The 15,563-nt window shown below is 37.8% G+C and overlaps 1 protein-coding gene across 1 annotated transcript in view; it reads right to left on the bottom strand.

Annotated features, from left to right (window-relative positions):
• The window catches only part of VPS41 (VPS41 subunit of HOPS complex), a 185,202-nt gene that overhangs the window by 105,734 nt on the left and 63,905 nt on the right, over positions 1 to 15,563 (bottom strand). Inside the window, exon 5 of the mRNA XM_044770644.2 lies at positions 1,745 to 1,819. Within this exon, the coding sequence (XP_044626579.1) occupies positions 1,745 to 1,819 (75 nt within the window). The remainder of the gene's footprint in view (positions 1 to 1,744; positions 1,820 to 15,563) is intronic.

The raw sequence follows: 15,563 nt of genomic DNA, 5'->3' as shown, positions 1-15,563 counted from the left end.
TCTGTAATAATCTTTATGTTTTTACATCACTAACCACTTTACCAGATCATTCTATACTAGCTACTCACTTTTCCTACTAGTGACTAACCCAGGGTTAAGGACTAGCTTACACAAATATGGGCACTGAAAGATCTATTTTCTATTCTATCAATGTTAATAAAACATATGAGAAAACCATTCTTAAAAGTGTACCACAGGTCTACACCAAAATATGGCAGTTATAAACCTGGCTAAAATAGGAAAAACCAGGTATTTGCCAAGAAGTGTACCAGGAGATATCCGAGGGGCGTCTCGTTATCCATCCACCAGACATAGTAGTTAAAATATGCCACTTTGCCACATCAAATGATAAGTCTTCAACATTTAAAGCTCTGAAAATTTCTAGAAAAAGTAGCCTAGTAAAAATTCTTTTCCAGCTCAAAAAATGAATATTCTCTTTTAACAAATTAGTTCAATTAAATTGGTATCGGCCCGTAAGAAATTCCTCGTCTTGAAGAAAACAAAAGAAAGGAGATCTTTCTTTACAAATACATGAACACAAAACTGTCTCAACAGTTTGGATAATTCTTCTGATTTCTGCACATCGCAACTCCTCCCTCACCTCTCTTTGACAGTCTGGGTCATCTCAGAATTTCAGAAAGTACTGTGAAACGCGACAGTGCTTTTTGAAGAGCACGAGTGTTCCAATTACTGTTTCAAAAGACTCTCCGGGCAACAGTATGCTTAGATACATAAAATGCGCTCTTCTATGTCAAGAGGACTTCATTTTTCTTTTGTTAACAGATTAAATGGGTATAAATCTTTTACACTGAATACATTGTTTTTAATTTACTCGTCCTAATGGCCCATTGAATTTAGATCATGTAAAAAAAATAAAATTGGATTAGGAAATCTGCTCTGTTCAGTCAGGAATATGTAAGGCTCTGCAATGATTCTTAATGCACTCTCTTCTTAAACTGTTATTTTAGTAAAGTAGCTTAAACACACTGTGCATTAGAATTTTATCATTGCAAACCAACATTAGATAAGACTTTCATCGACTGAAAAACAAAAAAGACATTCTTATAAGTGGAAAATCAATCACCACAACCACTAAATGTCACAGCTCAACATCGGCAAGAAGCCCTGATAACTGTTCGTTATACACTGCACAAATGATGGATGTCCGTGGTCGGGGAAGTGGTGCCAGGTTTTTAGAAAACTGTACATATATTGATTTTACATTTATTTAATGTGCCCATTGTAAGACACTTTATTCTTCTGATAAACTATGATTGCTTATCAAAAGATTCTATAATTCAAGAGAAACATTCATAACTTGTGTGTGAAAATGAAAACCACCAGCCCACAGAAATCATGCCCACAAAATCCAATTTTGTGGATTTATGGCAGAAAGGCATTAAACTACTGTCTTGCAGGAACTGCAGACTAGTCACTGAAGTATAAGTGGCACAGCAGTAATGATTAAGGTGACACGTCCCCCTGCCACAGCTGTTAATCAGCTTAATACTAGTTACACTATTGACATTCTTGTAATTACTTTTCCTAAGGCACATTTGTGCAAAATATATTTTCCTTTAATTATGAGCAATCGGAAGCAAGTCCAATACCCAAAAAGAATGATCAAGGGTCTCCTAATGCAGGTACACCGCAAGCAGAGTGCTTTTCCGAGCACCTGTAGCTGAGTAAAATCAGCCCTTAGTGCCGGAGTAGCACTTTCCACGTGAGCACATCGGCACCATACCTTGCCATCCTCTGAACAGACGCCCATGTGTTCTCCACTTTCATCCAGGCTAATCTGATTTATCTTCACAGGACTCTATTAAAAAAAAAAAAAAGGAAAACTTTAGGAAAATATATATCAACAATCAAATGCCTTGGCTGTTTGTAAAATTTAACTGATACAAGCTGTCTATTAGCTTAGATGCATGAGTCTAAGACATATTTTGTTTTTGCAAATGACAATAGTAAAACATAGCTTTGTTTCCAGACCTATAATAAGCCCAGGAACCTGAGATTTCCCCAAATTATCTTTTTCAGATACATGAAGTCCCAGGTAAAATGTTATTTTTCTTACGTGTTACATGCCTTTTTGTTCTGCTCTATTTACTCCACACTCCTAAAATTCTATCAAATCCAAAATCCATTAGAAGAACAAAATAAACAAAAGAAAAAATAAAACTCAGGATGTAAATAAAAATTTTAGTTGAATAGTTTGGTTCACCAGCCAATCTATTTGTTCTTCTCTCATAAATTACTAAATCAAGTTTTAATTTATATTTTACGCTTAGTACTTTCTCGGGGGAATCTACAAAGTCTACTGATATTGACTAACTTTATCCCCCAGTTTTTGGAACAATCTCAAATTTAAAAATCTGTGAAGACGAACTCAGGCTTTCTACTTTGGATTTATTTTTCAAAGAGTAAATATACAACTATATTTTTAATATTTTTCACAGCTTTCCAGTTCTCTATGTAGCCAACTATTTACTTCCTGAAATATTGATACAGGTGGATTTTCTAATAGAAGTCAAAATCAGTGAATGTTGATAACATTAAAAAATGGCAAACTCTTCTTTTTTATTTCTTCTTAAATAATGACAGTTTCCAACCATCTTACACAAAGCATGACAGGGACAAGCTAACCATGAAAAGTAAGCCTTCATCAATTACGACATGAGCTTGCAAATTAGTTTTTTCCTTAAAACAGTTTGGCTTGTTGATAAGAATAAATGGAAATACACAAAACTGAATGCTGGGTCCTTCCTCAATGGAAAACATCTCAGAGCTGGTAAGCAGAGGTCAGGGCAGACCAAGATTCCCAGGTCTCGGAAAGGCCACCCACTGACTGATGCTGCTGAGACTGAGTCCTGTGCTCCAGGTTGCCACAGCTGGCCACAGAATCCTTTCTCATCCTGCTCACCACACAAGCAACATTCCTGAAATGCAGTCCATGAAAACCAAGCTACTTCCTTAAAGTTCCCAGAATGTGAACAGAGGAAAGGAAGGTAGACGTTTGATCCATTTGATAGGAGAATGAAAAGTAGCCCGTGGATGAGAATCGCAACAGAGAAAGAGCAGAGCCAGGGCTCCGAGCTGGAGCGCAGTGGAGAGGCGTCCTGCAAGGGAATATTGTGATGGGCGGTGAGGATGTGCAAGAGCAAAACAGAAGCTGCGCTGGGAAAGCACTGAAGCCATTGTATCTGGACTTCTGCCTGAGATGTCCGAACGCTCAGCTTCGACATTCTACGGGTAAATGCTTTCCTCACTGAATATCTTCTGTTAACACTTTCCTTATGCTGATCTCTTGTTCACCAAACATTTTAACACCCATTTTACTCTTGCCAAATATAAACCCCACATACTTCTGGGGATTGTAATTTAATTGGCATTTGATTATAATCTACCTCAAGTTACAATTTAATAGGCATATGTAGCCTGATCAATGCCAAGGTTTCCCAGCCTGTCCAATATGATACTATCCACATGTGACCATTTATATGCAAAGCTAAATTAGCTAAAATTAAACAAAATTAAAAATTCAGTTCCTCGGTTGCGCTAACACATGCCAAGTGTTCACCAGCCACATGTGACCAGCAGCTACTGCATTAGAAAGCACACGGAGCACAGAACGTTTTCATCACTGCAGAAAGTTCTATTGGCAGTGCTGTTTGAGGCCTACAAAACAGCCCCAATGCTGAATGCGACCCTCCTTTACAAGAGCCTTCCTTACAACAACTTGCAATAAGAAGTGTATTTTCTTCCCACATACACGTCAAAACTTGTGTAATCTGTTCTGGGACCTTCTTGCTGTTTCTCCTGCCTGCATCTTTGCACGTGTTGCCCGGAGCCTGGAATGCTCTTCCGCCAGCTCTCCACTGGCAGTCATCTTCTCAGTGACACTCTCTGGCTCCTAATCTAAAATTTCAACATTTCACCTACACATTTTATAACTCCTTCACTGCCGAATTTTCTTCCTCCTTAGCACTTACCACCATCTATCTTACTATGTATTTTACTTATTTATCTTATTTCCTGTCAAGCTCACTCACTAGAATATTAACTTCATGAGAGGCAGTTCAAAGAATAAAAAATTCCAATCATACACAAATTCTTCCAGAGAACAGAATAAAAAGAAAATGCTCCCCAACTCATTTACCAGGCCAGCATAACCTTACAATAACAAAACTCAACAAGGATGTTAAGACAAAGAAAAGTACAAATAAATCTCATGAACAGAAATGGAAAAATCCTAAGGAAAATATTAATAAAGTCAGCATATATAGAAAAGCCAAGTTTATTCCAGAAATACGAGGCTGGTTTAAGGTAGGGAAATTAATCAATATATTATAATTTTCTGCATTAATAAAATAAAGAGGAAAACCATAAGATCATCTCAATAGATGCAAAAAATATCTGATGAAACTTAACACCCATTCATGGTAAAAACTCTTAGCTTACTAGGAGAAAAACTCCTCAATCTCATTTAATGGTGAGATGTTGGGAGCTTTTCCTTTGATCTCTTTATAACACTGATTCTTCTAACCCTTTATGGGGCATTTCTCCACTTATTGGGCCTTCTTTAATGCCCCTAAATTTTTCCCTTTTCCCCTTAGTGGTCTTGCACTTTGTTTTATTCTGGGATAGCAACGACAGCGAGCATCCTTTTCTTATTCCTAATATGTAAGATACAATTCCACTTATACAACATAGAAAAATAGGCAAAATAATACTGTAGTGTACAGCAGGTACACATAGAGGGTATTAAATGAAAAAGAAAAGAAAAGCACTTATTACTACAAAGGTCAGTACAGTGGGTCCCTTTAAGGGAACTGTGGGGGAGGGGGGGTCACATGGTATATTCTTGACAATGGTAGTGACATAATTACTTGTTTTGTAACTATTTGTTTCACTGCACATTTTAGGTAATTTTTAAAGTTACATTTCACAATAAAAACATTAAAAATTTTTAAATGGAATTAAAAAGAACTTGTGCATGAAAATGTCTGGGATCAATACTTTCAATGGGTTATTTATTAGATTGTGTTTTCTCCCATGACTGTCAAGCTACTCAAATGTTCCAGTTCTATTCTAGTCATTTATACTTTCTCAGACAATAGTGCATTTCAAATTCTTAGTGATGAAAGTATTTTGTATTTTACTTTTTGTTCATTTAATATTTTAATACTACTAATAATATTAATACTATTACTAATAGTCAGTAGTACTACTACTAAGTTAACATTTACTATACGCTTATTATGCATCAGGCTCTATTCTAAGAGTTTTATACATATTATATCATTCAATCCTCACAGCAATTCTATGAGGTAGGTACCATTAATTTTCCTATTTCCTATTTGCAAATATGGAAATATATATATAGCAGTATCTTACAGGTATACAAATATTTTATTTCCTTTTTTTCTTTGATCTTCCTTATCAGATGTTTATCAGCTGTACTGGTATTTTTATAGAAGCAAGACTTTAATCAATTTCATGTATTTTCAATGTATTCTAATTTATTAATTTCTATTCTTATTCAATATTAATTTTTTCCTTTTTTGCCTGAGAATAATTTTGTTGACCTTAATCTAATTTCCTCACATTAATATATTGCTTGTTGGCTATAACTGCTCATTTTTTCTTTTTTTCTTCAAAGATTGGCACCTGGGCTAACAACTGTTGCCAATCTTTTTTTTTTTTTTCTGCTTTATCTCCCCAAACCCCCCCTGTACACAGCTGTATATCTTAGTTGTACGTCCTTCTAGTTGTGGGATGTGGCATGCCGCCTCAACGTGGCCTGGTGAGTGGTGCCATGTCCGCGCGCAAGATCCGAACCCTGGACTGCCACAGTGGAGCATGCGAACTTAACCACTTGGCCACGGAGCCGGCCCCATGTAACTGCTCATTTGTTAATCATAAAATAATAAAGCGTCTTGCACTTTCGTTTGAGTATATTATTGGCCACAAACCAGAGATCAGAAAATAATGTGTAATTCAATAATTATTTCCTCTTTGAGAAAAGTATCATTTTGTTTTGTTTCATTTCTAAGGATGGTGACAGTGTTATTTGCTTATTTATTTAGTTATTAGTAAACTCTAGTGTGACTACAATGGAGTTCAGAGAATGTGATTTCTATAATGTCCATTTTTAGAAATTTACTGATTTCTCTTTGAAACCTAAGATATAATTTCAAAATAATTTATATTCTCTATTTTGAGGTTCAAAATATATTTTTTCAATCACATTATTTATACTATTTAATTTCAACACAGCCTCATTTACTTTTTTCTTCACGATCTAGCAAAGACTGATAGGAATATGTTTCAAAAACTTCCCACTACAATTGTAATTTTGTCCATTTCCCCCTGAATTTCAAATAAACTTTGGTCTGGATATTAGATGCCCTACAATTTGACACATCAAAGGGTACAACAGTTATATTTTCCTTTTGACTCCTAAATATAATCAGTATAACAGGCCTTCTACTGGTTAATGCTCTTTTGCCTTAAACTCTACTTTTTCTCACATTTTTATTGTCAATGTGCTTAATTTTCGTTTGGCTTTTTATAGTATATTTTTGCTCACATCTGTATTTTGTACTCCTATCATCTTGTGGGATATGTATTCTTCAAAACTGCAGCTGTTTTTCTTTTAGTAACAGAATACCTAGCACATTTAGTGTTATCTTAATTGCTGCATTATTTTATACTTTTTAGAATTATATTTCCCCATTTCATTATTATTCTTTTGCCATATTACTCAAATTGTTTCTCTTGTCTATCTAGGAAGGATTTAGATGTTGCTCATTCTATTTTTATCTTAGTGATTATCTTTAAATTAAGTTATATATGAATTACATCTCCCATGAAATCAACACACTTGCATTAACTGACTCATTTGGAAGATGAGGTATTTAGCACATATTCATTACTACCTCCTTCCCTTACCTATTTTAAGGTGAGAATACAAATATTTTCTATTTCTTGGGTCACTTCAAATAGAATTCAAGAGAAAAGTTAGTAAATACATCAGTAAAAACTAAAATCTTTAAGTTCTAAGCATGAATCCAGAGGAAGAGACTGTTTCGCTATTGGAGTCTCCAAAATTTAAAAATGGAATCATGAGCGGTTATTATAGATAAGGGATATTTACCCCTTGTCATGTGCACTGCAAACAACTTTGCAGCTTATTGTACATTTTTAAATTTTCTTTAGTTTTTGAAGAAACTTGGATTCTTTTACTCGTGTAAATCAAACCAAATAAAAAGTCAACTCACTAAAGAAATAGAACAAATTGTAGACAAATAAGAACAAGCGTCAACCTCAGTAATAACAAAAACACAAAAACTAAAACGATGAGATATTTTTGCCTACGGAATCAGAAAAGATTTTTTTAAGAACTGAGTTTGGGCAAAAGCACAAAATAGACACTCCTCTTACACTGCTGGTAGGAATTCACATTGGGAGAAACTTTCCGAAGGATCATTTGCCAACACGTATCAAAATTCTTTAAAATATGCATTGCCTCTTATTCCCGAGGAGAAGTAAGAAGACTATTTTGCAAAGATGCTTTTCACAGCAGGTTTCTTTTGTAAAGAAACTGAGAAATGGAAATTATCTAAATTTGTAAAAGCAAGGAATCTAAATGATAAAAATTAAGAGCATAAACAAAAAACAAATTAAGTTAAAAAAAAAAAGTATTATGTAGAAAGAATTTGGCCTTGCCTAAAGAAAGGTCTGAGCTTTGCCCTGGGCTTCTGGGAGGTAATCTACGTCACACCTGCACACCTGACAGGTATGTCTTTGTTAAAGGTGGGGCCCCATCACTTGATAGTGTTATGGTGGGGGCTGGCCATGCCAGAAAGACCAATGCTGTGGTTTACAGTAGGAGCTCTGGGTCACCGGGTATCAGTCAACCTGGAAGCTGAGATCAACCATGCGGACAACCCATCAAGCAAGCAATCATGCCTATGTACTAGAGCCCCAGTAAGAACCCTGAACACCAAGGGGGCTTCCCTGGTTGACCATCTATGCCAGGAGGATAAAACGTTCAGAGAACTATGGAGGCTTCACTTTTAGTACCATCTCAGGATCTGTCCTATGTGTCTCTTCCACTGGCTGAGTTTTTGACTTGTATGTATTCCCTGTAATAAACCATAATTGTGAGTATAACAGCATTCAGTGAGTTCTGCGAGTCATTTAGCTAGTTATCAAACATGAGGGTGGATTTGGGAACCCCCAGAACTTGTAGTTGGTGTCAGAAGTCTTCAGTCGGCTTGGCAGTCTGGAGGACGACGCCCTCAAATCTCACTTGGTAGCTGTGGGTAAGCACAATCTGGTCTTTATAAATACTACCATATTTACAGGTATTTGTGCATAATATACGTACTGGAAGTACATACTCCAATATATCAGCATTGGTTATATCTGGGTGCTGAGATATTATTATTGTTTAGGTTGTCCCTTTTTAGGTTTGCTAATTTTCTTCAACAGATATTTATTTTGTTTATAATCAAAAGATAAATATTATTTACATGATTATGTAGCAAATTCATTAGTCTTAAAACAAAGAGAAACCGAAGTTAATCTTGATTGTTACAGCCATCATTCTGGGGACCCGCAGCACATATTTTTATCTTGAGTGATAATTGAGTTATCATCATTATGCATATCAGTTTCTATAATAGTTCTGTAACATTTAATAAATAACAGGATTTCAATATTACAGCTGTCAAAGGTAAAAATCCTTCCTCTCAGAAATAGGGACAAATGCCTTTCATGTAACTATCCTTCTATTTACTAGAAACAAACAACAACAAGAAAAAATGGGAAAAAGAGAAAGGGTACAGGAGAGAAACCGGAGTGCAAGATTCTGTCTTTCTTCAAGACTGATTTTTCCAATTGCCTGTTTCAGACATATAATTGAGGGAGTGTGTTTGCAAAGATGGGATACTGGAGTAGATGTAGATAAGGGTAAGGAACCAGAGAAAAATGGCCTCAGCTGTATTTTCCATTAGCTACAATTTTATTCCTAATGGAGACATGTTTGGAATTCCAGACAAATATAAGTGAGTTTGTTCAAAAATCAATAATGTCAAGCCGACACTATAGAACATACAAAAATATTTCCTTAATGGAACAAAAAAAGAAGCACGAGTAAACAGGAGGGGGCGAGGACCAGCACATACCTTCTAAGTCCAAGTCCACCACAGGTGGCCTCAAGTTCTTAAATTTAAAGAAAAGGCAAAATTACCAACATGTACACCTCATGTGATAATCAATGACCTAATGTAAAACGCTTGAAATAAATACACTTAGTATGGATTATGTCAGCTCTTCAATTAGGAATAAATTCACAGTCATTTCGAAAGCTGCTTTTAATGGTGTTCTTTGTGGCAACTCCTTTTCCCCTGACACTCCTCATCATCCCACCTTCAGCTATTGGTCCCCCAACAGTGAACCTAAGAAATCAATCTGCTAATGTATAATGTGTAAGGCTCCCCTGACTAACAAATGGATAATTGATTCCCTCACAAATGCTGCATCCCCGTGGACCAGGGTGGAATGAATAAGAACCAGAGATGGGATCTCATCTTTGTTCTCTCAGAGATTCACCAGTTAGCCATCCCAACACCCACACGACCACCTCTGCAGCATCCTGCTCTGTGGTCACCGTCAGCAAGCAGGCTGCCCCTGCATTACACGTGTGAGAAGCAACAATTGTTCTTTCAGACTTGGGAAAAGCTCATTTTACTGCTTATTTCACTCTCCCCTGATGATGCACCCTGAGGTAAGCAAGACCTCCATGTGGACTTATTAAGCCTCTGAAAAATACACCTAATGGTGGGTTTTCTACAAATCTACAAAACAAAATTAAATAAAAGAAATATTTACTTTCTCACTGACTTACTCTATCGCCAGAACGGCCTAACCTTTAACTATAAACTCAAACCTTCTCAGTTGCTCTAAAGATTTCATCTCAAGGTTCGCATTTAACCTTCCTTTGACTCAAGATGGGGAATAAATTTATCAACAGGTAATCTTGAAGTTGGAGAACTTCTGTGAAGCTTTCTTGGAAGTCTCAAAATGTGGGCTCGGTAAAAAGAGAGGAAGATGTAAAAACGCCAGCCAGTCACTCTCGAACACCACAGCAACTGGCTGGTTCCCAAGCCTCCATTGGTAACTGCTCTCCCTAAGGCCACCAAGAACTTCCTGGGGCTGACGCTACGGGAACTCTTTCATTCTTACTTTACTCAGCCACTTTGTGACAAGGTCACTCTGTGACCCTGCTCAACACTGCTTCTTTCCAACTTTCTCTTCCCTCAGCAGTGACAAGCACATTCTCCATTGCTGAACTTATCACATATAAACACTGTTGAAGAAAAGAATAAATAAATGATAAAGCCTTTTTCTGTTATTTATGGTCCTGTGGCAAAAGCTAAATACATCATTTTTACCCAGCACACCAATTCCAAAAAAAGGCTAAGAAAACATGAACCCATTGCATATTGTTTGGGTGAATACTTAAGAAAATGGGGGGAAAAAGCCACACCAAAAACATTAAATCTCAAGTAAACAAGCATGACAAATACTAGGGGAAGAGATTGAAAAAAATCCTACAAGAAAAGATGAAGAATATACTCCTAGTCTGACTTCAAAGCAATATTAGATTCTGGATATATAATAAATGTTAAATAAATGAAGATGTAAAAATCTTCAACAACAAAAAAGATAAAAACAATGATTAATAAACATATAATTAAAAATGGATTAAGGATTAAAACAAAATAGTGCAAAAGTCAACACTAAATTTAAAATGACGCAGACAAAAATTAAGAGACTAGACATTTCAGTTACCATGAGTAAATAGAAATATCATATTAATCACCAGGAAACTAGTTTGCTGACTTTTTACTTGAAAGTGAGAAGAGATGATGACCTTCATTTAAACAGTAAAGCTATACAATGTTTTCACCAAGGGCAGATAATGAACACCCACTCCTCTCAGAAGACGCCTCACCTCCTTTCTGCTGGACAAGATACCCCTCTGAAGTGTTCCAACATCACTTTCCATCAGAGCACACCTGTTTCAGAATAAGAACTCATTTTGTGACCTGCTCCTGGCACTTAACTTGAGCTCCTAGAGAGCAGAAAATCCAGCAGCTGGCACAGAAGAGCTCAAAGCTGCCAAAAGAACGTGAACCCCAGTCTTTCAGAGCCTGAGGCTCTGAGCTAGAAAACAGGTTAAAATAAATAAATAAACGCTCTGTAAAAAGACAAATAATTAAGAGCAAAGTAGACAAAAACAGAAACAGAATTTTGTTAACATGTTATTTTCCTAAAAATAGGAAAACTTTTAAAGAATGGTAAAGCCTCAAAAGAAGTTCAATGGAAAGAGTCAACTTCTAGCATACCCTGCTCTTCTGGGACCCAAAGTTTTCAATACTCAATATCAGGCTTCAATAGCTGAAGAAGGGCAGACAGTCTAAACATGGCAATCATTTCCCCAACTATAATCTATTTTGTAGTTAAAATGAATATACAAGAAATGTGTCCTCTTAGGAGGTTTTGAAGACAAACCTGCCTCTCTAAGATTTAATAACTACATTAATTTGAGGTTCTTGAAGTGATAATCCAGCTTTTAACAGAAGCTGCTGTTTCTGCAGATGGAGGGAAAATACGTTCGTTATCAGCAGCAATTCACTCCAACGTGAGAAATAATCAGGAAATTTAAAAAGCTGCAAAATCATTTATTTTTCTACTCTGAATAAACAGAAGGGGTAGTGGTGAAATGTGGCATGGCTGCAGACAAGTTACATTTAAAATTTTGCATGACAATGTGGCTGAAATATCCTTTATTCCACAAACAACTAGGGATCATTTATTACTAAATTTACACTTTTAAAAGTATATTCCTTTTCAGAGAAACAGAAAAGACATTCCTAAAATTCGTATGGAACCACAAAAGACTACAAATAGCCAAAGCAATCTTGAGAAAGAAAAAGCTGGAGGCATCACATATCCTGATTTCAAACTATATTACAAGGCTAGAGTACTCAAAACAGTAAGGTACTGACATAAAAACAGACACATAGACCAATGGAACAGAACCAAGAGCCCAGAAATAAACTCATGCATACATGGTCTAGTAGTATTTGACAAGGGAGCCAAAAATACTCATAAGGGAAAGGATAGTCTCCTTAATAAATGGTGGACATTCACATGTAAAAATAATGAAATTGGACCTCTATCTTACACCACTTGCAAAAATTAACTCAAAATAGATTAAGGAATTAAAGGTAAAATCTGAAACTGTAAAACTCCTAGAAGAAAACATAGGAGGAAGGCTCTTTGACATGGGTCTTGACAATGGTCTTTTGGATATGACACCAGAGGCACAAGTTACAAAACCAAAATTCAACAAGCAGGGATTACATCAAACTAAAAAGCCTCTGCACAGCAAAAGAAACGATCAACAAAATGAAAAGGCAGCCTAAAGAATGGGAGAAAGTATCTGCAAACCATATATCTGACAAGGAGTTAATATCTAAACTATGTAAGGAATTCATACAACTCAAAATAGCAAGAAAACAAACAATCCAATTTAAAAATGGGCATAGGACTTGAATAGACATTTCTCCAAAGAAGATATACAGATGGTTAACAGGTACATGAAAAGGTGCTCAACATCACTAGTCATCAGGGAAATGCAAATCAAAACCACACCAGGAGGTACCACCTCGCACCTGTTAGGATGGCTATTACCAAAAAGATAAGAGATAACAAATGCTGACAAAGATATGGAGAAAAGGGAACCCTGTTGCACCCTAGATGGAAGTGTAAATTGGTTCAGCCACTATGGAAAACAGCATAAAGATTCTTCAAAAACTTAAAATTAGAACTACCATATGATCCAGCAATCTCACTTCTGGGCGTATATTCAAAGGAAATGAAATCAGGATCTCAAAGAGACATCTGCACCCCCATGTTCACAGCAGCATTATTCACAACAGCCAAGTAAGGGAAAAGACCTAAGCATCCACTGACAGATAAATGGATAAAAAAATGTGGTGTATATATATGGAATATTATACAGCCATAAAAAGAAGGAAATCTTGCCATTTACAACAACATACATGGACCTTGAGGGCATTATGCTAAGGGAAATAAATTAGAGAAAGACAGATACTGTATGACTCACTTATATGGGGAATCTAAAAATATCCAACTCTAGAAACAGAGTAAAATGGTGGTTGCAGGGACCGGGGGTAAGAAAATGGCGAGATACTGATCAAAGTGTACAAATTTTCAGTTATAAGATTAGGAAGATCAGGGGACCTGAAGTATAGCATAGTGACTATAGTTAATAATACTGTATCGTATACTTGACAGTTGCTATGAGAACAGAGGTTTAGTGTTCTCACCATAACAACATCAAAATGATAATTATGTGAGGTGAAGATGTGTTAACTAATCTTATTGCGGTAAATGTTTCGAAATACGTACACGTATCAAATCATTACACTGCATATCTTAAACTTACATAACATTATTTGTCAATTAAACCTCAATGAAGCTTGAAAAAATAATTCGAATATTCTAAAAGAAAAGTACTAACCTATTTATATAAGCAAAGTTGATTTCTAAGTGAAAAGTATTTATTTGAATAACTTCTATGTTAAAATATTGAGCATACCAGTGCCATTTTAATAATAGGAAACAATTACATGTCTATTACTTGAGGTGATATCTGTTGCATTCCTAATACAGGAGCTCAAAACGACTCCCCAGATGTCATAATCTACTGAACTACAAATGATTCCCCTCAAAATGATTTCAAACTAGCCATAGCTATTCAAGGAGCTTTATGGCTTATCATAGCTTTCCCTTGATACTGCAAGGCTAATGTGAGTAAATATAAAATGATTACTTTAAGGTACAGAGAACACTGTCTACAAGTATCTCCAGATAGCCTTAATAAGTAATCTAGAACGTCCACAAGAATACTGTTTGATAGAAAAAAATAAATTTAAGTATCTCTAATTAGCCACTTAAATTTAACTTCCATTCTAAAGATCAAAAAAATGAAATTACCCTATTACAAAATGAATGTCCTTGCCTCTAACTAATATCTTGAAAATAATTGAAAAGAAATAAAAATCATCCAGGAAAGAAAACAATGGAAAGAAGTTTTAACGAAGAGTCCCCTTATTTGGAAAGAAAATAAAGTAATTTTGTTTATTCACTGTCATCACTGTTTTAAGTTAACCCTTGAGCTTAAATTTTCTGCATTTATAAGAATGCTTATAAATCAGTCTTTGTTATTCATTAAAACATTCCTAAATACCTTAATGTTTAAAAGTATCCTCTAGAGGTTGGGGAGAAGAGCCAAGATGGCGCCGTGAGTAGTCCTCTTTGTCGCTCGCCCTTCGAGACTACAATTATTTGGACACTTATCGCTTGACAAAGGATATCCAGACAGCATCTCAGGACGTCTGAGACACCCATGCGACTATACATCGGAAGGCGGATGGACTTTCCTCCGGGAGGATGTGGAAATAGGTGAAAACTCTCCGACCCCGACGGGCAGCCTAGTACCCGCAAGCGGCTTTCTTCCAACGGACGCCCCCAGAGGATCCACACACATCTAGGGCAGGAGCGAGAACACAACAGAGGAGCGATGGTGGAAACAGGTGACCAGAACCCTACCTAAACCCCCTGCAATTACTCCTAAACGCAGAGGGAAACTTTGGAGTTGCACACCTGAGCCCGCGGGGAGAGTCTCTCCCCGCCATTGGCGGGGAGACCCAGCCTGGTGCTCGGGGCGCCCGGAGGGTCCCAGAGAGAGACACGAAGGGCACGGAGATCTCCCAGCTGCCGTTGCCCGCCCCGTGGGACTAGGGATTGCCAGAGATCTCGGAGAGGACCGGGGCGGGGGGAACTTTCAAAGGCCGGTCCTGCGACCTGGAGGGGAAGCGCCGGAGCTCCGCCAGGCAGCAGACAAAACTCTCTGTCTGCCATTAGCAGAGGGGCCACGCCCAGCATTCAGGGCTCCCGGCAGAGGCCCGGAGAGAAGCCCTGAGGGCGGGGCGACCCCCAGCTGCCGTTGCCCGCCCCGTGGGACTAGGGATTGCCGGAGATCTCGGAGAGGACCGGGGCTGGGGGAACCTTCAAAGGCCGGTTTTGCGACCCGGAGGGGAAGCGCCGGACCTCCGCCGGGGCAGCAGACAAAACTCTCTGTCTGCCGTTAGCAGAGGGGCCACGCTGAGCATTCACGGCTCCGGGAGAGGCCCGGAGAGAATCCCAGAGGGCGGGGCGACCCCCAGCTGCCGTTGCCCGCCCCGTGGGGCTAGGGATTGCCAGAGATCTCGGAGAGGACCGGGGCGGGGGGAACTTTCAAAGGCCGGTTCTGCGACCCGGAGGGGAAGCGCCGGAGCTCCGCCAGGCAGCAGACAAAACTCTCTGTCTGCCATTAGCAGAGGGGCCACGCCCAGCATTCACGGCTCCAGCAGAGGCCCGGAGAGAAGCCCTGAGGGCGGGGCGACCCCCAGCTGCCG

The sequence above is a fragment of the Equus asinus genome, chromosome 1, assembly GCF_041296235.1.
Source record: "Equus asinus isolate D_3611 breed Donkey chromosome 1, EquAss-T2T_v2, whole genome shotgun sequence".
Taxonomy (NCBI): domain Eukaryota; kingdom Metazoa; phylum Chordata; class Mammalia; order Perissodactyla; family Equidae; genus Equus; species Equus asinus.
Note: the sequence above shows the minus strand (reverse complement) of the source record. Positions and strands in the feature narration are given on the sequence as shown.